The sequence below is a fragment of the Myxocyprinus asiaticus genome, chromosome 30 (assembly GCF_019703515.2).
Source record: "Myxocyprinus asiaticus isolate MX2 ecotype Aquarium Trade chromosome 30, UBuf_Myxa_2, whole genome shotgun sequence".
Classification (NCBI taxonomy): Eukaryota; Metazoa; Chordata; class Actinopteri; order Cypriniformes; family Catostomidae; genus Myxocyprinus; species Myxocyprinus asiaticus.
The window spans coordinates 17,830,590-17,846,518 of record NC_059373.1 but is presented as its reverse complement, the minus strand read 5'-3'; the positions used below and the strand labels follow the sequence as shown (position 1 = coordinate 17,846,518).

At 39.1% G+C, this 15,929-nt stretch overlaps 1 protein-coding gene across 2 annotated transcripts; it reads right to left on the bottom strand.

The window, feature by feature from the left end:
• Positions 1–386: 386 nt before the first annotated feature.
• Positions 387–13,135, bottom strand: LOC127421375 (kelch-like protein 31). Of its 2 annotated transcripts, XM_051664395.1 has the most exons (7): positions 12,963–13,134; positions 8,653–8,775; positions 8,069–8,557; positions 7,025–7,371; positions 6,222–6,521; positions 4,989–5,164; positions 387–2,130 (listed from the first exon to the last, which is right to left on the bottom strand). In XM_051664395.1, the coding sequence occupies exons 3-7, from the start codon at positions 8,481–8,483 to the stop codon at positions 1,380–1,382; spliced, it is 1,989 nt and encodes a 662-aa protein (XP_051520355.1). In that variant the 5' UTR covers positions 8,484–8,557; positions 8,653–8,775; positions 12,963–13,134; the 3' UTR covers positions 387–1,379. The 2 variants fall into 2 exon arrangements, with proteins under 2 accessions (XP_051520355.1, XP_051520356.1); XM_051664396.1 differs by having other exon boundaries at positions 8,069–8,775; positions 12,963–13,135.
• Positions 13,136–15,929: the final 2,794 nt, after the last annotated feature.

Below are 15,929 nucleotides of genomic sequence, written 5' to 3'. Positions count from 1 at the left end.
AAATATTCTTCTAAAAATCATGATTTGTGTTCTGCAGAAGCAAGTCATACACAAATGGGATTGCATGAGGGTGAGTAAATGAGAGAATTTTCACTTGGGTGAACTATCCCCTGAAGCCCTTATCCCTAACTTGTTTGTGATGTCGGAAGTCTGGTGTTGGGTTTGTGTAGTGTAGTTTGGTTAAGCAGACTGGCTCAGTATTTATTTAAAATATTTATCTCTGGTGGCTGTAATGTAGCACATTTATGTTTCTGAAAACTATTACTGTCAAACTGTTTATTGATGGCAGCTATCAAAGAGAGCTTCCAGGTACTGGTATGTGACCGGTTATTAAATATTCCACATTTCAGCTTATAGATGTACAAATGAAGATTGAGGAAAAGACATGTTTTAATCAGTTTGACTTTTATTCAGTGAATGCATCTTTTCCATTATTCTGATGCAATCAAGGCTCCTTGTGATGTTTCCCATGTTTTGTATTAAATTCAGTTCTGTTATATATTAATTGGCATTAGATTGGCTACTCTTGTGAAGTATTTTCACTGGTTCTTATGAGATCATGTTTTATGCATCAGCAAAGGTCAGATAAGGGTGACCACACCAGAGATCTGGGAAGGCAGGTCCTGTAATTTCACTTTAAACGAGAAATGTATCGATGGGTTAAAAGGGAAATACCATAGCCATGAAAATTTTTTGTCGATTGTAGGTCTACAGAATGGTCTGTGGTTTTATGCAATTTCCACTGTGTGTAGTATCAAAGGTTTGGTGCCAAATTTCTTATGTCTGTGGAGGGCATTGACTGTTGCACTGCACCTCTTGGCACTTAAAACATGGTAATTACCATTTTTTTCCATGTTTGCTGCTGTTACTGTGTCTAAATAGATAAAATTGAAACCTTGCTAAAATATAAAGCAATAAATAATGTGAAGTACAAATAAATACCATGAGCTTATTGCTAGATTCAGTACTATTGACTTTAGCATGGTTTGTGGAAATCCCATGATACATTTTCAATAGAACTGTATGGCTCGATTTCTAAAGTTCATTAATTCACAAAAACTCTTAAGCACACACCTCACTGAATTGATTCTCTCTCACACAACAGAGGCTCTTGTTAAATGCTTCCATCTTTTACATTCTTTATAACTGGGCCCTTGGTAGTACTTCATACTTGAACTCCCATTTTACCTAAAAGCATATTTGGAGTTTAAGAGCAAGACTTAAAAGTCTTCTGTGCACTGTCTTTCCTTTACTGTTAATACTCTTACTTTCTACTCTCTAGATGTCCATCTCTCTACAGCTGTCCTTTCTACTCTCTTACTAACCACTCCCTCTCACCCTGTCTCTCTTGCTCTCTGTCTTTCTCCAGCTTTCTTTTCTCATGCATTGATATGCTGTAATGTCTGATCTTCATGAGATGGGGTGTTCCGGTGCCTGCGAGTTGTGTGGCGAGGGGGCAAAGGTAGGGCACAGCAGGACACCCCCACTATGGGTTCCGGCAGGTCTTCCACAGCTGACCAGCTGTCAGTGGCTGGGTCATAACGCTGGACAGCTGATTTGTAACGCTTCTCAGCTTCATTCCATCCACCCAGAAGGTAGAGGTGATCTCCATGTGGAGATAAACCAGCTGTGCTCACTCCCAGGGGCAGGGTTGCAGCTCTTGTCCACTCCTTGGTCTCAGGGGAGAAAACCTCTATGGTCATCACATCAGTGCGGACTCCACCGGGGCCAAGCTGGCTGCCACCTACTACGTACACCTTTCCACCTAATGTTGCAGAGCAATGCCAGCCACGGGGTGTTTCCAACTCTCCCTGCTCACTCCAGGTGTCGCAATCAATGTTATAACAGATGACTGAGCGTGAGTAAGCGCAGTTGACGTAGCCACCAGTCACCATGATGTCTCCAGATGGCAGGACAGCACTGGCGTGGCAGCATCGTGGCATATCCATCGGGGTACGGAGCTGCCAACTGTTGGTAGAGGGCTGATAGCTCTCAATGGTAGCCAGAAGGCCATCAGTGTTGCGGCCACCAATGGCATACAGCCGCCCACAGGTGGCAACAAGACTGAAATGGGTGCGTCGTTGGCGCATGCTGGTCAGATGTAGCCAAGTGTTGAAGCGAGGATCGTATCTGAGGACCAAAAGATGGTGCAGTCAAATACAGTTGAAGTCAGAAGTTTACATACACTTAGGTTGAAGTCATTAAAACTAATTTTTTAATCACTGCACCGATTTAATATTAGCAAACTATAGTTTTGGCAAGTCGTTAAGAACACCTACTTTGTGCATGACACAAGTAATTTTTCCAACAATTGTTTACAGACAGATTGTTTCACTTTTAATTGACTATATCACAATTCCAGTGGGTCAGAGGTTTACATACATTAAGTTAACTGTGCCTTTAAGCACTTTGGAAATTTCCAGAAAATTATGTCAATCCTTTAGACAATTAGCTTCTGATAGGAGGTGTACTGAATTGGAGGTGTACCTGTGGATGTATTTTAAGGCCTACCTTCAAACACAGTGCCTCTTTGCTTGACATCATGGGAAAATCAAAAGAAATCAGCCAAGACCTCAGAAAAAACAATTGTGGACCTCCACAAGTCTGGTTCATCCTTGGGAGCAATTTACGTATAAACCCCATGGGACCACGCAGCCATCATACCGCTCAGGAAGGAGACGCATTGTGTCTCCTAGAGATGAATGTTGTTTGGTGCGAAAAGTGCAAATCAATCCCAGAACAACAGCAAATGACCTTGTGAAGATGCTGGAGGAAACAGGTAGACAAATATCTATATCCACAGTAAAACTAGTCCTATATCGACATAACCTGAAAGGCTGCTCAGCAAGGAAGAAGCCACTGCTCCAAAACTGCCATAAAAAAGCCAGACTACAGTTTGCAAGTGCACATGGGGACAAAGATCTTAGTTTTTGGAGAAATGTCTTCTGGTCTGATGAAGCAAAAATTTAACTGTTTGGCCATAATGACCATTGTTATGTTTGGATGAAAAAGGGTGAGGCTTGCAAGCCGAAGAACACCATCCCAACCGTGAAGCATGGGGGTGGCAGCATCATGTTGTGGGGGTGCTTTGCTGCAGGAGGGACTGGTGCACTTCACAAAATAGATGGCATCTTGAGGAAAGAAAATTGTGTATATATTGAAGAAACATCTCAAGACATCAGCCAGGAAGTTAAAGCTCGGTCGCAAATGGGTCTTCCAAATGGACAAAGACCCCAAGCATACCTCCAAAGTTGTGGCAAAATGGCTTAAGGACAACAAAGTCAAGGTATTGGAGTGGCCATCACAAAGCCCTGACCTCAGTCTGATAGAAAATTTGTGGGCAGAACTGAAAAAGCGTGTGCGAGCAAGGAGGCCTACAAACCGGACTCAGTTACACCAGTTCTGTCTGGAGGAATGGGCCAAAATTCCAGCAACTTATTGTGAGAAGCTTGTGGAAGGCTACCCAAAATGTTTGACCCAAGTTAAATAATTTAACGGCAGTGCTACCAAATACTAATAAAGTGTGTGTAAACTTCTGACCCACTGGGAAACATTCTCTCTACTATTATTATTCTAACATTTCACATTCTTAAAATAAAGTAGTGATCCTAATTGACCTAAGACAGGGAATGTTTTCTATGATTAAATGTCAGGAATTGTGAAAAACTGAGTTTAACTGTATTTGGCTAAGGTGTATGTTAACTTCTGACTTCAACTGTATGTGTATTAGGCCAGAAACATACTTTTTGCCTCCTGTGCATGGACATTCAGCGTTCACGTTTGACCGAAGTATACTTTGGGCTTTAATGTGCGTTCTTGTGTGACAGTGGTGGTAAATAACATTCGTACTAAAGGAGGTGATACAGTTACCTTCAAAGGTCTGTGCTATTAAACTGGACATGTTTGTTGGGGAAGTTTCTATAAATCTATTGACTTTAACTGACTTGCTCAGCAATTTTCTCTTCAAACATTTGCTGTGGAAAGTTCACATTAATGTCTGCTATAGCCAGGGTTGGTAGGCTTACTTTAGAAATAACATATTTCATTAGATTACTCAAGGTCAGTAACATATTCAAAATAATTTGGATTACTTCTTCAGCATTGGTAGATTTTTTCACTTGTTTTGACTAAAAGCTCTACCAGTACAGTAAGAAAAAATGCACGTTAAAAATACATTCGCTGAAAAACCGAAATATCTTATGCAGTGTTGTACAAGATAAATCAAACTGATCTTGTTTTAAGGAGTTTTAGATATTTTTTACAGGAAAACAATAAAAAAAAGTATTATCAAGAATACGATTTTTGCCCTAATATCAAAGGTCTTACTACATGAATTTTCTTGATAAAAAAAATGATTGTGCCTGGTAACATGTGCATGTAAAATGGCCAGAAATAGCATTTTAGCTTAGCGTAAAGATGACAATTTACACAAGGTTTATTTCTATTTCTTCTGCTCCAAACTTACTTCAAACTTACTTCTCTGTCTGCTTGTATGAATGTAACACATCATAAGAAAGTGTTTCACCGCTGTTCAAATGCACTTTGGATCGCATCATTTATTTGTATAAATGTTTTCCATCTGAATGGACTAAATATTAAATTAAACAAATGACAATAAAATGCAAAGTAATCTCTTCAGTAATCAAAATACTTTTTGAAAGTAACTGTATTCTAATTACCAATGATTTAAATTGTAACTGTAGTGGAATACAGTTACTTATATTTTGTATTTTAAATACGTATTCCCGTTACATGTATTCCGTTACTCCCCAACCCTGGCTATAGCGCCCCTTGTGGCAATTCTGAAAATTCAGTGAGTACTTGCGTTGTGTTGTGAAATGCAGTCTGACAAATTTTGGAATGCAACAATGCACAAAATCGAGCTTGAGTAGCTAAGCGTCTGCGTTCACGTACTTGCATTGAGTATGTTTTGGCCTTTAGATGATTGATAGGTTCTACTGATGACTTAAATTTTTGTGATTATATACCTGCTTAGAATGCCAACAGCGTGTTTGGCCTGGTTTCTGGCATCATTTTGATCTTCTCCTCCTGCCACATAGAGGAATCCGTCCATCACAGCCACACACTGGTTGAAGCTCTTTGCTGGCAGTTGAGTAAGATGACGCCACGTGGCCATTCCCTCACGAGGATCTCTCCACAACACCTGAAAAACAATGTGAGTGAGCAACTAAAAGAGAAACAAAATAAAATTAATTTTCTTTAATATTACAATTCAGCAGGTTACATTACAAATGGTTATTCAAATCCATTCCTGGAGGGTCACAGCGTAGGATGCTCCTTGGTTTCCTCACACAAGTGTCCTCGGGAAGCTTCATCCATCCTTGATCCTTCCTACTTTAATCGGTTTCCGGATCACAGGCTCGAGGATGGAGGAGTGAGGAAATGAGGATGCACAATTTAAGAAATGAGAAGCACCCCCTGTTTAGTTAGGTTTAAGGATGGGGTTCGGTTATAGTTTCTCCAACCAATCAGGTGGCGCTGTACTGATGAATATTACTGATTCGACCAATCAGGTATAGCTTTCAAATTTCAAATAACATTTACTCATTCCCTGCCATCCTACATTTTGAAAATTACAGGCAGGTGTGTACGAGCATGGTTGTAACTAAACTCTGCTGGATGTTACCCCTGTAGGAGCAGATTTGAATAACTCTGCATTACAGTATTTTTATTTATTTTTTATTTTTTTTATTTTCTCCCCTTTTCTCCCCAATTTTGAATGCCCAATTCCCAATCTTAGAGCGCCTAAGTCCTCGTGGTGGCGTAGTGACTCGCCTCAATCCAGATGGCGGAGGACAAATCTCAGTTGCCTCCACATCTGAGACCATCAATCCATACATCTTATCACGTGGCTTGTTGAGCGCGTTACCGTGGAGAGGTGTAGAGGCTTCACGCTATTCTCCATGGCATCTACGCACAACTCACCACGTGCCCCACCGAGAGCGAGAACCACATTATAATGACCACAAGGAGGTTAACCCAACGTGACTCTACCACCCTAGCAACTGGGCCAGTTGGTTGGTTAGGAAGCCTGACTGGAGTCGATCAGCACGCCCTGGATTCGAACTTGCGTCTCCAGTTGTGGTAGTCAGCGTCTTTACTTGCTGAGCTACCCAGGCCCCCCCCCTGCATTACAGTATTAAACATTTTACATGTCAAGGACTTTGTCCAAAAGTTTGAAATGCCAAGTTAATATATACCTCTCGACTTAGGGCACGTTCTGTTAGCGAAGGGCGACCCCCAATTGACAGCAGAGCACTTTGGCTGCCCCGGACCTTTGTGCGGCGAGACTGCAGCGTGTTCTGCTGGTAAGGCAGCAAATGGTAGTTCATGGCATCCACCAGCAGGCGGTGACAGTGAGGATCTTGCATCATACGTGCCACAGGCTGGATCTCGCTAACCAGCTCGCTGGCAGGGATGGTCTCAAAGCGCACGTGAGACAGCAGTTCTGCAGCATGTTCCTGCCTCTTTGGGTCAAAGTCTAACCACTTCATGGCCACCTAGGTTCCAAGAAATTTAAAATGAGTGAGATATTTATATATTTATTGATGAGCATGATATATTTAGTGTCTAATTCAGTTCACTTTATAAATAGTGTTCATCCTGTACAGGGACGGAGCTGGGAGGGGCCCAGGAGGACAGCCAGACATGGCCCCCCCCGACAGAAGCCTGGCCACACATATCTGTCCTGGGTGTCACTGTATCCACTCCACTCCATTCTTGTATCCACGCCCCCCCCCCCCGGTCAGATGATATAACACATGCAACCCTCCCCCCCCGGCACCGCCCCCGCCCTCTTTTTCTAAAGTATGTTCTGTATATATCTGTATATGGAGACATATTTAGGTTTTGGGTCACTGTATAAATAGAATTTGCCAAGGGTCTATTCTTGGGAATCTATCTATCTATCTGTCTGTCTGTCCGTCCGTCCGTTTGTCCATCACCTGTCTGTCTGTCTGTCTGTCGGGAGTGTAAACGGAGTGTAAACGTGAATGCATCAGACCTGGAAGGTGGTGACCTCCGAGGGCAGAACTAGGTTGTCGTCTTGAAGGAAGGATGTAATCTGCTCAAAGGTGAGTTGGTTGAACTGGGATGTCTCAGCAAACTGGGCAAAATTCTCCATAATGTGGCGTCGGGCGGCCTGACTGACAGGCATCAGACCATATGCAGCGCCAATGTTCCATATATACACGCAAGTGTGAGCATTCAGCTCGGCTATCAGGAAGTCCATGCACATCTGGAGAAGATGAGGGATCTGTAGGGTGCTGGCTGCAGACACAGTGCAGCCAATGGTGTACAGGGACATGTGCACGCGGCCCAGGTAAGCAAAAGTAATCACATTGGCAAGTCCTGTGGAGGACAAATTCCAAAAATAGGTATCATGTGAAATCTAAAATAACATTTAGTATAGTATTCTACTTCCTATCTAATCATGATCATGATTTTGCCAAGTAGCATTCCTATCAACCAATAAGAATTTAGCATTAGGTTTTGGGTTAATGTTAGGGTAAACTTAAGGCCAGGGTTAGGGGCTTATACACCATTCTTATCAACCTGTCATTTCCCTCTAATTTTAGGGGTTGGTTAAGGTTAGGGTTGGAGATAGGGATTGGATAAAAAAAAAAAAATTGTTTGACAGAAATGTTGTTCCATGACCAACAAAAGATGTTGATGCATGAAGATGTCTTTCTTGGCAAAATCACGTTGAATGTGCTCAAATGTATGTATGGCCTGGTATGGATCCAGTTGCTTTTGACAACTGAATGAATTCTGAAACAAAGCTAGACATCAAGATCTTTTGATGCTTGTAGAGAAATAAAAATCCAAGGCACTTCTTTTGGTACAAAACATAAAAGGAATGAATGAAAAACTAAAATAAAGGCTTTTAACATTTTGTACCATAAGAAGTGCCTTGGAAATAATTTCTCTACATGCAATGACTGAAATCCAATCAAAGAACACCATCTGGGACTTTACGCAGCTATAGAATGAGGTCCTTCCAGCAAGTAGCACTGTAAAATCTGTTTCTTAATATCTTGATGCTTACCTAGAGGTGAGAGGGTAGGGAGCTCCAGTCGTTTGAGTCCAGGGTCCTTAGCCAGGACTTCACGAAGATACTGGCTGACCGAGGAAATAACCAGTTTGTGAACATCAAAGGCTTTGGTTTTGCAAGCCAATTCCATGTCAGTGAGGAATCGTTCCTGCCTCATGCGGCTCAGCTCCTCCAGCAGAGCAGATCCATGCAGGGGGCGAGTGAGCTCGCTGCCCAGGCCAAAACCCCTCTCCCCTGGTCGTATCACAGGGGTTGGCAGGGGCACCCCATTAAGCCGATTCAGCTGCTCAATGTTAAGAGGAACCTTCAGCTTTTTAACACCGAGCTCTGGGACCACCACTCCACTCTCAACTGTTGTCTGTTCAGGAGTAGACTTCTTGGGGTGAGATGACTTCTTTTTGGGAGCCATTGTAGTGTGTTGGCTGGTTATATTTTAGCTTTCTGACAGGGTAACAGTTAGGGCTAACCAATTCTCATGGACACCTAGTCAGAATGACCCAAAACACTTACTTTAGCTGTAGTTTTTCTGGCTTTTCTGTGTATTTTAGATTTTTAAAGGGTTAAACTGACAGACTCACTTTCAAGCTATATGATGCTTTCACAAGAACACTGATTGGCCAAGATACTACATGGAAAGACAGAAGCACTACACTTGCAAACTCCTGAAGGGGAGGGGCTTGATCAGTGTCAGCAAACGGCAACTGAAAAGATACACAGAGAAGTACAAGAAACAGCAAACTTTATATCATGTTCAAAATAGATGGGTTTACACTCAATCTCATCTTACTCTTTTGCAGTGGGCCGACATGAGGGTGATTGACAGGTGCATGTGGCGTCATTGGGGAGCTCCCGAAAAGGATAATTAGGGATAGAGTTTAGTTGAGTAGTTGACAAATAACATGTCCATAAACTTTTTCTATAATCAGGATTTTTGGTAAAAATGGATATAAATGTATAAGGAAAAGTGGGTTTTTAAAAAAAAAAATTATATAAATGTATAAGGAAAAGTGGGTTTTTAAAAAAACATTTTTAGATGAAGTATAGCAAGTCACTGCAGAACACTGCTGTCGGTTCTTTAAATTTCATATCAACTATTAATATGCAATTATATTACTAAATTAACAATGGATATAATGTACATTTGTATTGATATATGAAAGCACATTTCACATGCTTATTTCCAATGTTTATATAGGGACTGTGCTGTTGTGCAAGCGGAAAACAAAGTAGCCCCCTTGGAGTCACACAAACAAACAAGCATGATTGGACTGTGATAGACAGGTGTGCTTATGTCTCTTCTAAAAATATTGCAAAGCCACATAGAAAGAATGGCAGAGGCCACGCTGCTTAAATTACCCTCACACTGTCATCAATCCCCTCTCTCACCCCCACCTCTTCCTAAAGCCTTTAATATGTGCCAGAACACAAAGGTTTTTCCATGTTCTCAAAATCAGATGTTGTTGTTTTTCATTCAAGTGGAAATGCATCTGCCTTTCAGGGACAGATATGACTCAGACCTGTTGCCCTGACCGCATAGTGAATCCACCCATTTACCATGACAGCATTTTCACCGGGGACATATGTTACACAAAGGACTGCTTTTAAGTTTAAGCAACAGGTGTGCAAAATATGGTGTCTAATTTGAAAAGAGAAAAAAATTAGCTTTATGTTTGATGTGCTTTTCAGTAAAAAAAAGTCAAAGAATTTATAAGATTAGGCTTGACATTAAGCTTGTCGTGTATGTATTTGTAGCCCGTACTGATGTCATCTTGGATGAAACCTCCCAACATCTGAATTACTTACATTGTTCTTACTTGCTGTTTAAGGTACTCATAAGCAGATGGCAATTGGCACAACACAAATATATATTTTAGTGATCAACAAATACTAATTATTTATGTTTGTTTCTTGAGGAACTAAAACCAATCTTTTCTTCATGTGAAATTTTATGTTTTTTTGTTTTGTTTTGTTTTTTGAGAGGTTGGTTCAAGAATGCAATGAGCCTCAGTACTGTGTTCTTTGTTATTAGTAAAGAGGAACTAGAAAAACCTACGAAAATATTTTGTTCAGAAAATACTTTTTCCTCGCTGCACCCTAATATTTGGCCTCTGCATACTTAAAGGTGCACTCAGTAATTTTTTCCTCATTAAAAAAGTCCTCCTAAAGATATGAATTACAAAATACAGTATGTAGGAAATCATGACCACTCCCATTAAAATGAAGACAAATTAGTCATATCAGTAACCTTATAAAGCTGTTTCATTCTACATGGAGAGGGTCTGCACATGGGGGCTGCCATGTTAGAATCACATGATCTGCCAAATACTACTCGCTTAATCTCCTGTTGTTTGACACTTTCACTCATTAATTAAAGTAATTATGGCTGACTGTGAATAATAAATGTCTCCAATGGCATCTGAAACAGAAAACTATTGATTTTAAATTATGCTGCATCCAAGCCGCTAGGTGTCAGTGTAAGTCCAAGATGACACAAAGACAAAAGTTACTGAATGCACTTTTAAAGGTACACATGAAGTCACAAACTCTTCTTACTCATTTTGAAAAATTCTGCTAAATACAAGTCTCATTATGAGCATATTCTTTCTTAATGATACACTGAATACTGTGTACAGAATGCTTAAATGGAGCTTACAATGGTTTTGTGATGAATGACAATAACTTTCAATTGGATCAGATCTAGTTTTCTAGATCTTTCTGATGTTTATATAATTTCATGAGTGTTGCAACATAGCATCAGTCATAAAGTACAAACAGGTCTCCTATCTGCCAGTGTGACATCTCACATGACAAAAAAGCAGATGGTGGCCCTGCCAGGGCTATGACTTGCACACACATAACCACAGCACATTTATAGCTATTTACAGCAGCGCTTAAAAAGAGAGTTTAACTGCGTGGGGGAAATGAATCAATGGCTAAAATAAGCATGATCCATGTTTGGACAATATCAGGGATGGCAGCCATAAATTTGCAAGAGTTTAAAGAAAGTCTGAGTGGCTGCGTCAGTATTCAAGTTAAGAAAGTCTATATTTTGAAAAGAGATTACATGCTTCACAGCTATTGGAATATGTATGCATCATCACATCAATCAGTATATTCTGAATAAACTAAGTCATGCAGTTTCTTTTTCACTATTCTGTTCTTAAAATACTGGACATTCACCAATATTCTGTAGATGAAAAATTCCTCACAGTGGATATTCTTGATGAGGCCTTTACTTAACCCAAAATTCTGAATAACACAGGCTGTCTTATTCAGATTTCCAGAACTTTCTTGTGCATGTAAACACAGTCAGTGATGATTATACAACCATCTGACTCAGATAACTTGATGAAAGTCTACTGGGGATTCTGTCTGTCTAATTGAAAAGTGATCGGTTCACATTACTTGATCTAATGCTGTAGTCATGATTTCACCAAGCACAACATGAAGAGGTGAGAATTAAGCATGAGATAAGGAGAAATGTATACACCTTGTGCAAAGATTTAAGAGGAAATATAAAGACAAGGACGATGGTAGGACTAGACAGGGTAAGAGGAGATGGAAAAGAAGCAGCTGTCCTAAAAGTTAAAGACCTGGCTGTCTATCATCAGTCGAAAATACTGCAGTGTTGTGGAAAGTCATGATAAGCATTTGCGTCCAACCTCCAACAACTCCAACATTCCTGCTGCTAGTACGGCTGGTTATTTATAGAGAGAGATAAGCAACCATCATGTTATTCTCTATTTCTGACTCTGACTGGGGACCATTTAAATTTAGAGTACCTCTCTACAGTTTGATGAGAAATTATGTGTCTGTGTTTGGATTGTCAGATGTCAAGCACGTCCAGCAGTATTGATTAGCTGTCAGAACATTTCTTTGTGCAGTAAGCAATTAGGAGATTCAGGGCTCAGATTTAATCCAAAGAGTTATTTTTAACAGTCTTTCTTTACTTAATTATCTGGATTACGTTAAGTCATTATCCCAAATACAATGTTCTGTTGCTGTCAGAACATTCACTTTCTAGCTCATATGTTCTGCTGAGATTAATTTTACACTCCAAAAAATTTAATAAATAAAAATAAAGATTTACGCATTTCAATTTCATAACAAAATTCCTTCAAATTAAATAGAGTAATTTTTAATAATAAAAAAAGCTAAAAACAAAACCTAAATATGTCAAGTTTTATTAATTTAATTTGGTTTAACATTACACAGTTTAATTTGATGGAATTTTGTTATGAAATTGAAATGCGTGAATCTTAAAAACAGCCTAAAATATATTATTTTAGTGTACAGTGTTTATGTTTTGGGTCCCTGAGAACCCATCGATTTAAGTGTTAAAATAATAATAATTTCAAAATAAACCTCTTATTTCCCCTTCAATTTATTTTAATATGTTCCTCTATTGTACAGATATTATTGAAGCTTGAACCCTCTGTTGCATCACAAAGTAGGCATAGACCTTTCAGAAATGTGAGCATTGGCGTTATCCAATATGGCATAGCTGATTCTATTTGGGGTTGATTTGACCCTGGCAAAAAAATACTTTGTATAAAAATACAATAAAACAAGTCTGGCAATACTTTACAATAAGGTTCTATTCATTAACATTAGTTAATGCATTAGATCATGAACTAACAATGAACAAAGACTTCTCACAGCATTAATTGATATTGGTTAATGTTAACATATCAAAACACCATTGTTGAGTGTTTGTTAGCTCATATTGCACTAACTAAATCAATCCTGTTTTTATATAGGGTGTCTGGTATAGACACTGGTCCATGTTTCAGTCAGTGTTCTCTGGAACATAGTCTGTAGATGTATGATGTTCTCTAGCCATTGAAAGAAAACATTAATCAAAAGAAAGCAAGGACAAAATGTTTACCTCTACTTTATAGCTCTCTTAATCTTCCTGCTCTTCTTCGTTTCCTCCCTTGTTCAATCATTCGCTTTCTCTCGATACTTGAATCCACACTGTTTTCTTTCTTTCCTTAGTACTTAGTCTGTCTGTCTGTCTGTCTGAAAGAGCTCTGTTAGCAGCTGGAGTTAGTGGAAAGGATGGACCAACCAAAGCTCTGTAACATAAACCTACAGTCCCCAACCCCTATCCATCTCCATATACAGCCACCCACCACTCCCCAAAAAAACCACTTGCCCTACTGCCTCTAACCTGATATGAAACAGAGGCAGTGATATTCTTTATTTACAGCCATGCCAAGAACAAGGCTGTAACCACCGTAAACACTGAGGAATATGACCCCCATAAATTTAGATCGATATGTGGTTTCTAGGGCAGATTCTTAAGACTTTAAGTCAAAATCAACACATTTGTCCCTGTTTTCTATGTCGACTTTCTAACTAACAAAAAGTACCACATGCTGTCATGTTTTTCTTTTGTTATATCATGTGTTAGTTCCTCGTGTTTGTGTGAGGTCGTAACACATGGTAATGTCATGGTAATTAAATAGACTGCTTTACTAATGTACTTATAATTTTTTTGTCATAAATTTATTTACTAAAATGTTTCACTCATTAATGTACTTTGTACTTACACAATCATTGGATTATTATACATATTATTAATAATACGATTATAATTAAAGGACAAAGAGTGTAAGAGTTACCGTCCAATTTCCCTGATCCAGCTAGACGTAAAAATATTGTCAAAAATGTTGGCTTAACAACATTAAAGTTATGACATCTCTTATACATATAGATCAGGTGGGGTTTATTCGGGGCCGCAGCTCTTCTGATAATATTAGGCGTTTCATCAATATCACGTGGTCAGTAGCGAATGATCAGACTCCGGTCGCTGCCATCTCACTTGACGCCGAAAAGGCGTTTGATATGGGTGAATGGGATTATCTTTTTAAGTTTTTGGAAATGTATGGGTTTGGGAGTACATTTATTGGTTGGATTAAGTTACTTTATAAACACCCTGTAGCGGCGGTACAAACAAATGGATTAATTTCAGATTATTTTACTCTGGATAGGGGCACCTGGCAGGGTTGCCCTCTTTCCCCATTATTGTTCTGTCTTGCCCTGGAAACATTAACAGCCGCGATAAGAAAGGAGGATGATTTTCCAGGGGTGATTGCGGGAGGTGTGGCGCATAAACTTTTGCTTTACACAGATGATATTTTATTATTCGTCTCTGACCCCACTAGATCTATGCCTTGCCTCCACAGAATTATTAATTCCTTTTCAAAATTCTCAGGATACCTCATTTCACGATATCTCAGGAGTTAATTGGTCTAAATCCAAAGCTTTGGCTCTGACAGGTACTGCCCAGTAACAGCTTTAACCGGGCGTATTCCAGTGTCCCAAACAGGGCATTAAGTATTTGGGTATTTTATTCCCAGCAAATTTGTCTGATTTAGAGTTTTGATCCCTTAATAAAAAGGTTTTCGAGCAGTGTGTGAAGGTGGGCTTCATTACATTTATCTATGATTGGGAAAGTTATTGTTATTAAAATGAACTGTATTCCAAAATTCAACTACCTGTTGCACTCTCTCCCTGTAGATGTCCCCCTCTCTTATTTCAAGCAATTTGATAGCATAGCGAAGTCCCCATTATAGCGAACACGAGGAGGTTACCCCATGTGACTCTACCCTCCCTAGCAACCGGGCCAATTTGGTTGCTTAGAAGACCTGGTTGGAGTCACTCGGCACGCCCTGGATTCAAACTCGCGACTCCAGGGATGGTGGTCAGCGTCTTTACTCGTAGTATTTAAATATTTAAATTCTTTAATCCCTATTTATCTTTAGGGTATTGCCTATATATTCTTATTGTCTTCGTCTTCTCTCATGCTCAGTATTGTATTATGGTGTATTGCTACTTTCTGTTTTTGTATTTCTGTTTCTGCTGTAACACCTCAATTTCCACCTGGGATGAATAAAGTAGCATTGTATCGTACCATATCGTAATATTTTGAATATGGTAATCATTGAGTGCCATGGTATTTATCAAAATACCATAGAAAGCATCACTGTACCATAGTTCTTTTTTGTATTTTGGCCAAATAGTCCTTGTATTTTGAATATTGTAACAAATTAAATATTTTGATACATTCAGAATCACTTTTAGACATTTTGTAGGCAAATTTTAGGTAAATTGAGTTTGCAAACTACATTGACACTTCATTGGGTTTTCTCAAGTGGGCTGTATCTGCAAAAACCACAATTATTGTACGTCAATAAAAAAAGTTACCCAGATGTAAAAAAACTGCCATAATAATATTATATATTAATATTATTTTCCACTTTCAATTAGTTAATTTTTTTTATCCAACATCAGTCCTGATCATAACTACCAAATTATTTGAACCCTTTAAATGCCAGTTTGTTTACATAAAGCCATTGTTGTTTTTACACACACACACATACACAAAAATGTCTTAATACACACATACAAAACACACTCTGACATCCATACCAACACACCCACACAATTTTATTTGCCAATTTATTCAATTGGACGGCAGTGCTCTATAATACAGCAAACCTAAAATAGGAAAAAAGCATGTATTTGCTCCATAGGCTAAACATGAGAAAAATGGCGCCATCTGGTGGAAAATATAAAAAATTTAAATTTAAAGCATAATATCATAGAATTCATGATTTTATGCTTTAATGGCACTGGGATCAAATATTGCAGTTTTAAGGGGTTTCAATGGGGCCATTTTTGTCCTTAAGGTCCTGAGTGTAACTATTTTGTGTACACAGTGCATTATAGATGTATTATAGGAACTGAGGTTGAAATATCAAAATTCCCCCAAAAAATACACACCTTTGGCAATATTTATGCCGTTGGCATTAACACAGCCAAAATGATCGAAAAGACAAAAAAGTCC

What these genes read in the sequence shown, in the direction of transcription:
- LOC127421375 (XM_051664396.1), bottom strand. Translation starts at nt 8,483, where the DNA reads ATGGCTCCCAAAAAGAAGTCATCTCACCCCAAGAAGTCTACTCCTGAA. An exon ending in CGGAGGTCACCACCTTCCAG is followed by an intron (nt 6,522 to 7,024) that starts GTCTGATGCATT and finishes CTTGGAACCTAG; the next exon opens with GTGGCCATGAAGTGGTTAGA. An exon ending in GCTGTTGGCATTCTAAGCAG is followed by an intron (nt 2,131 to 4,988) that starts GTATATAATCAC and finishes TTTGGTCCTCAG; the next exon opens with ATACGATCCTCGCTTCAACA.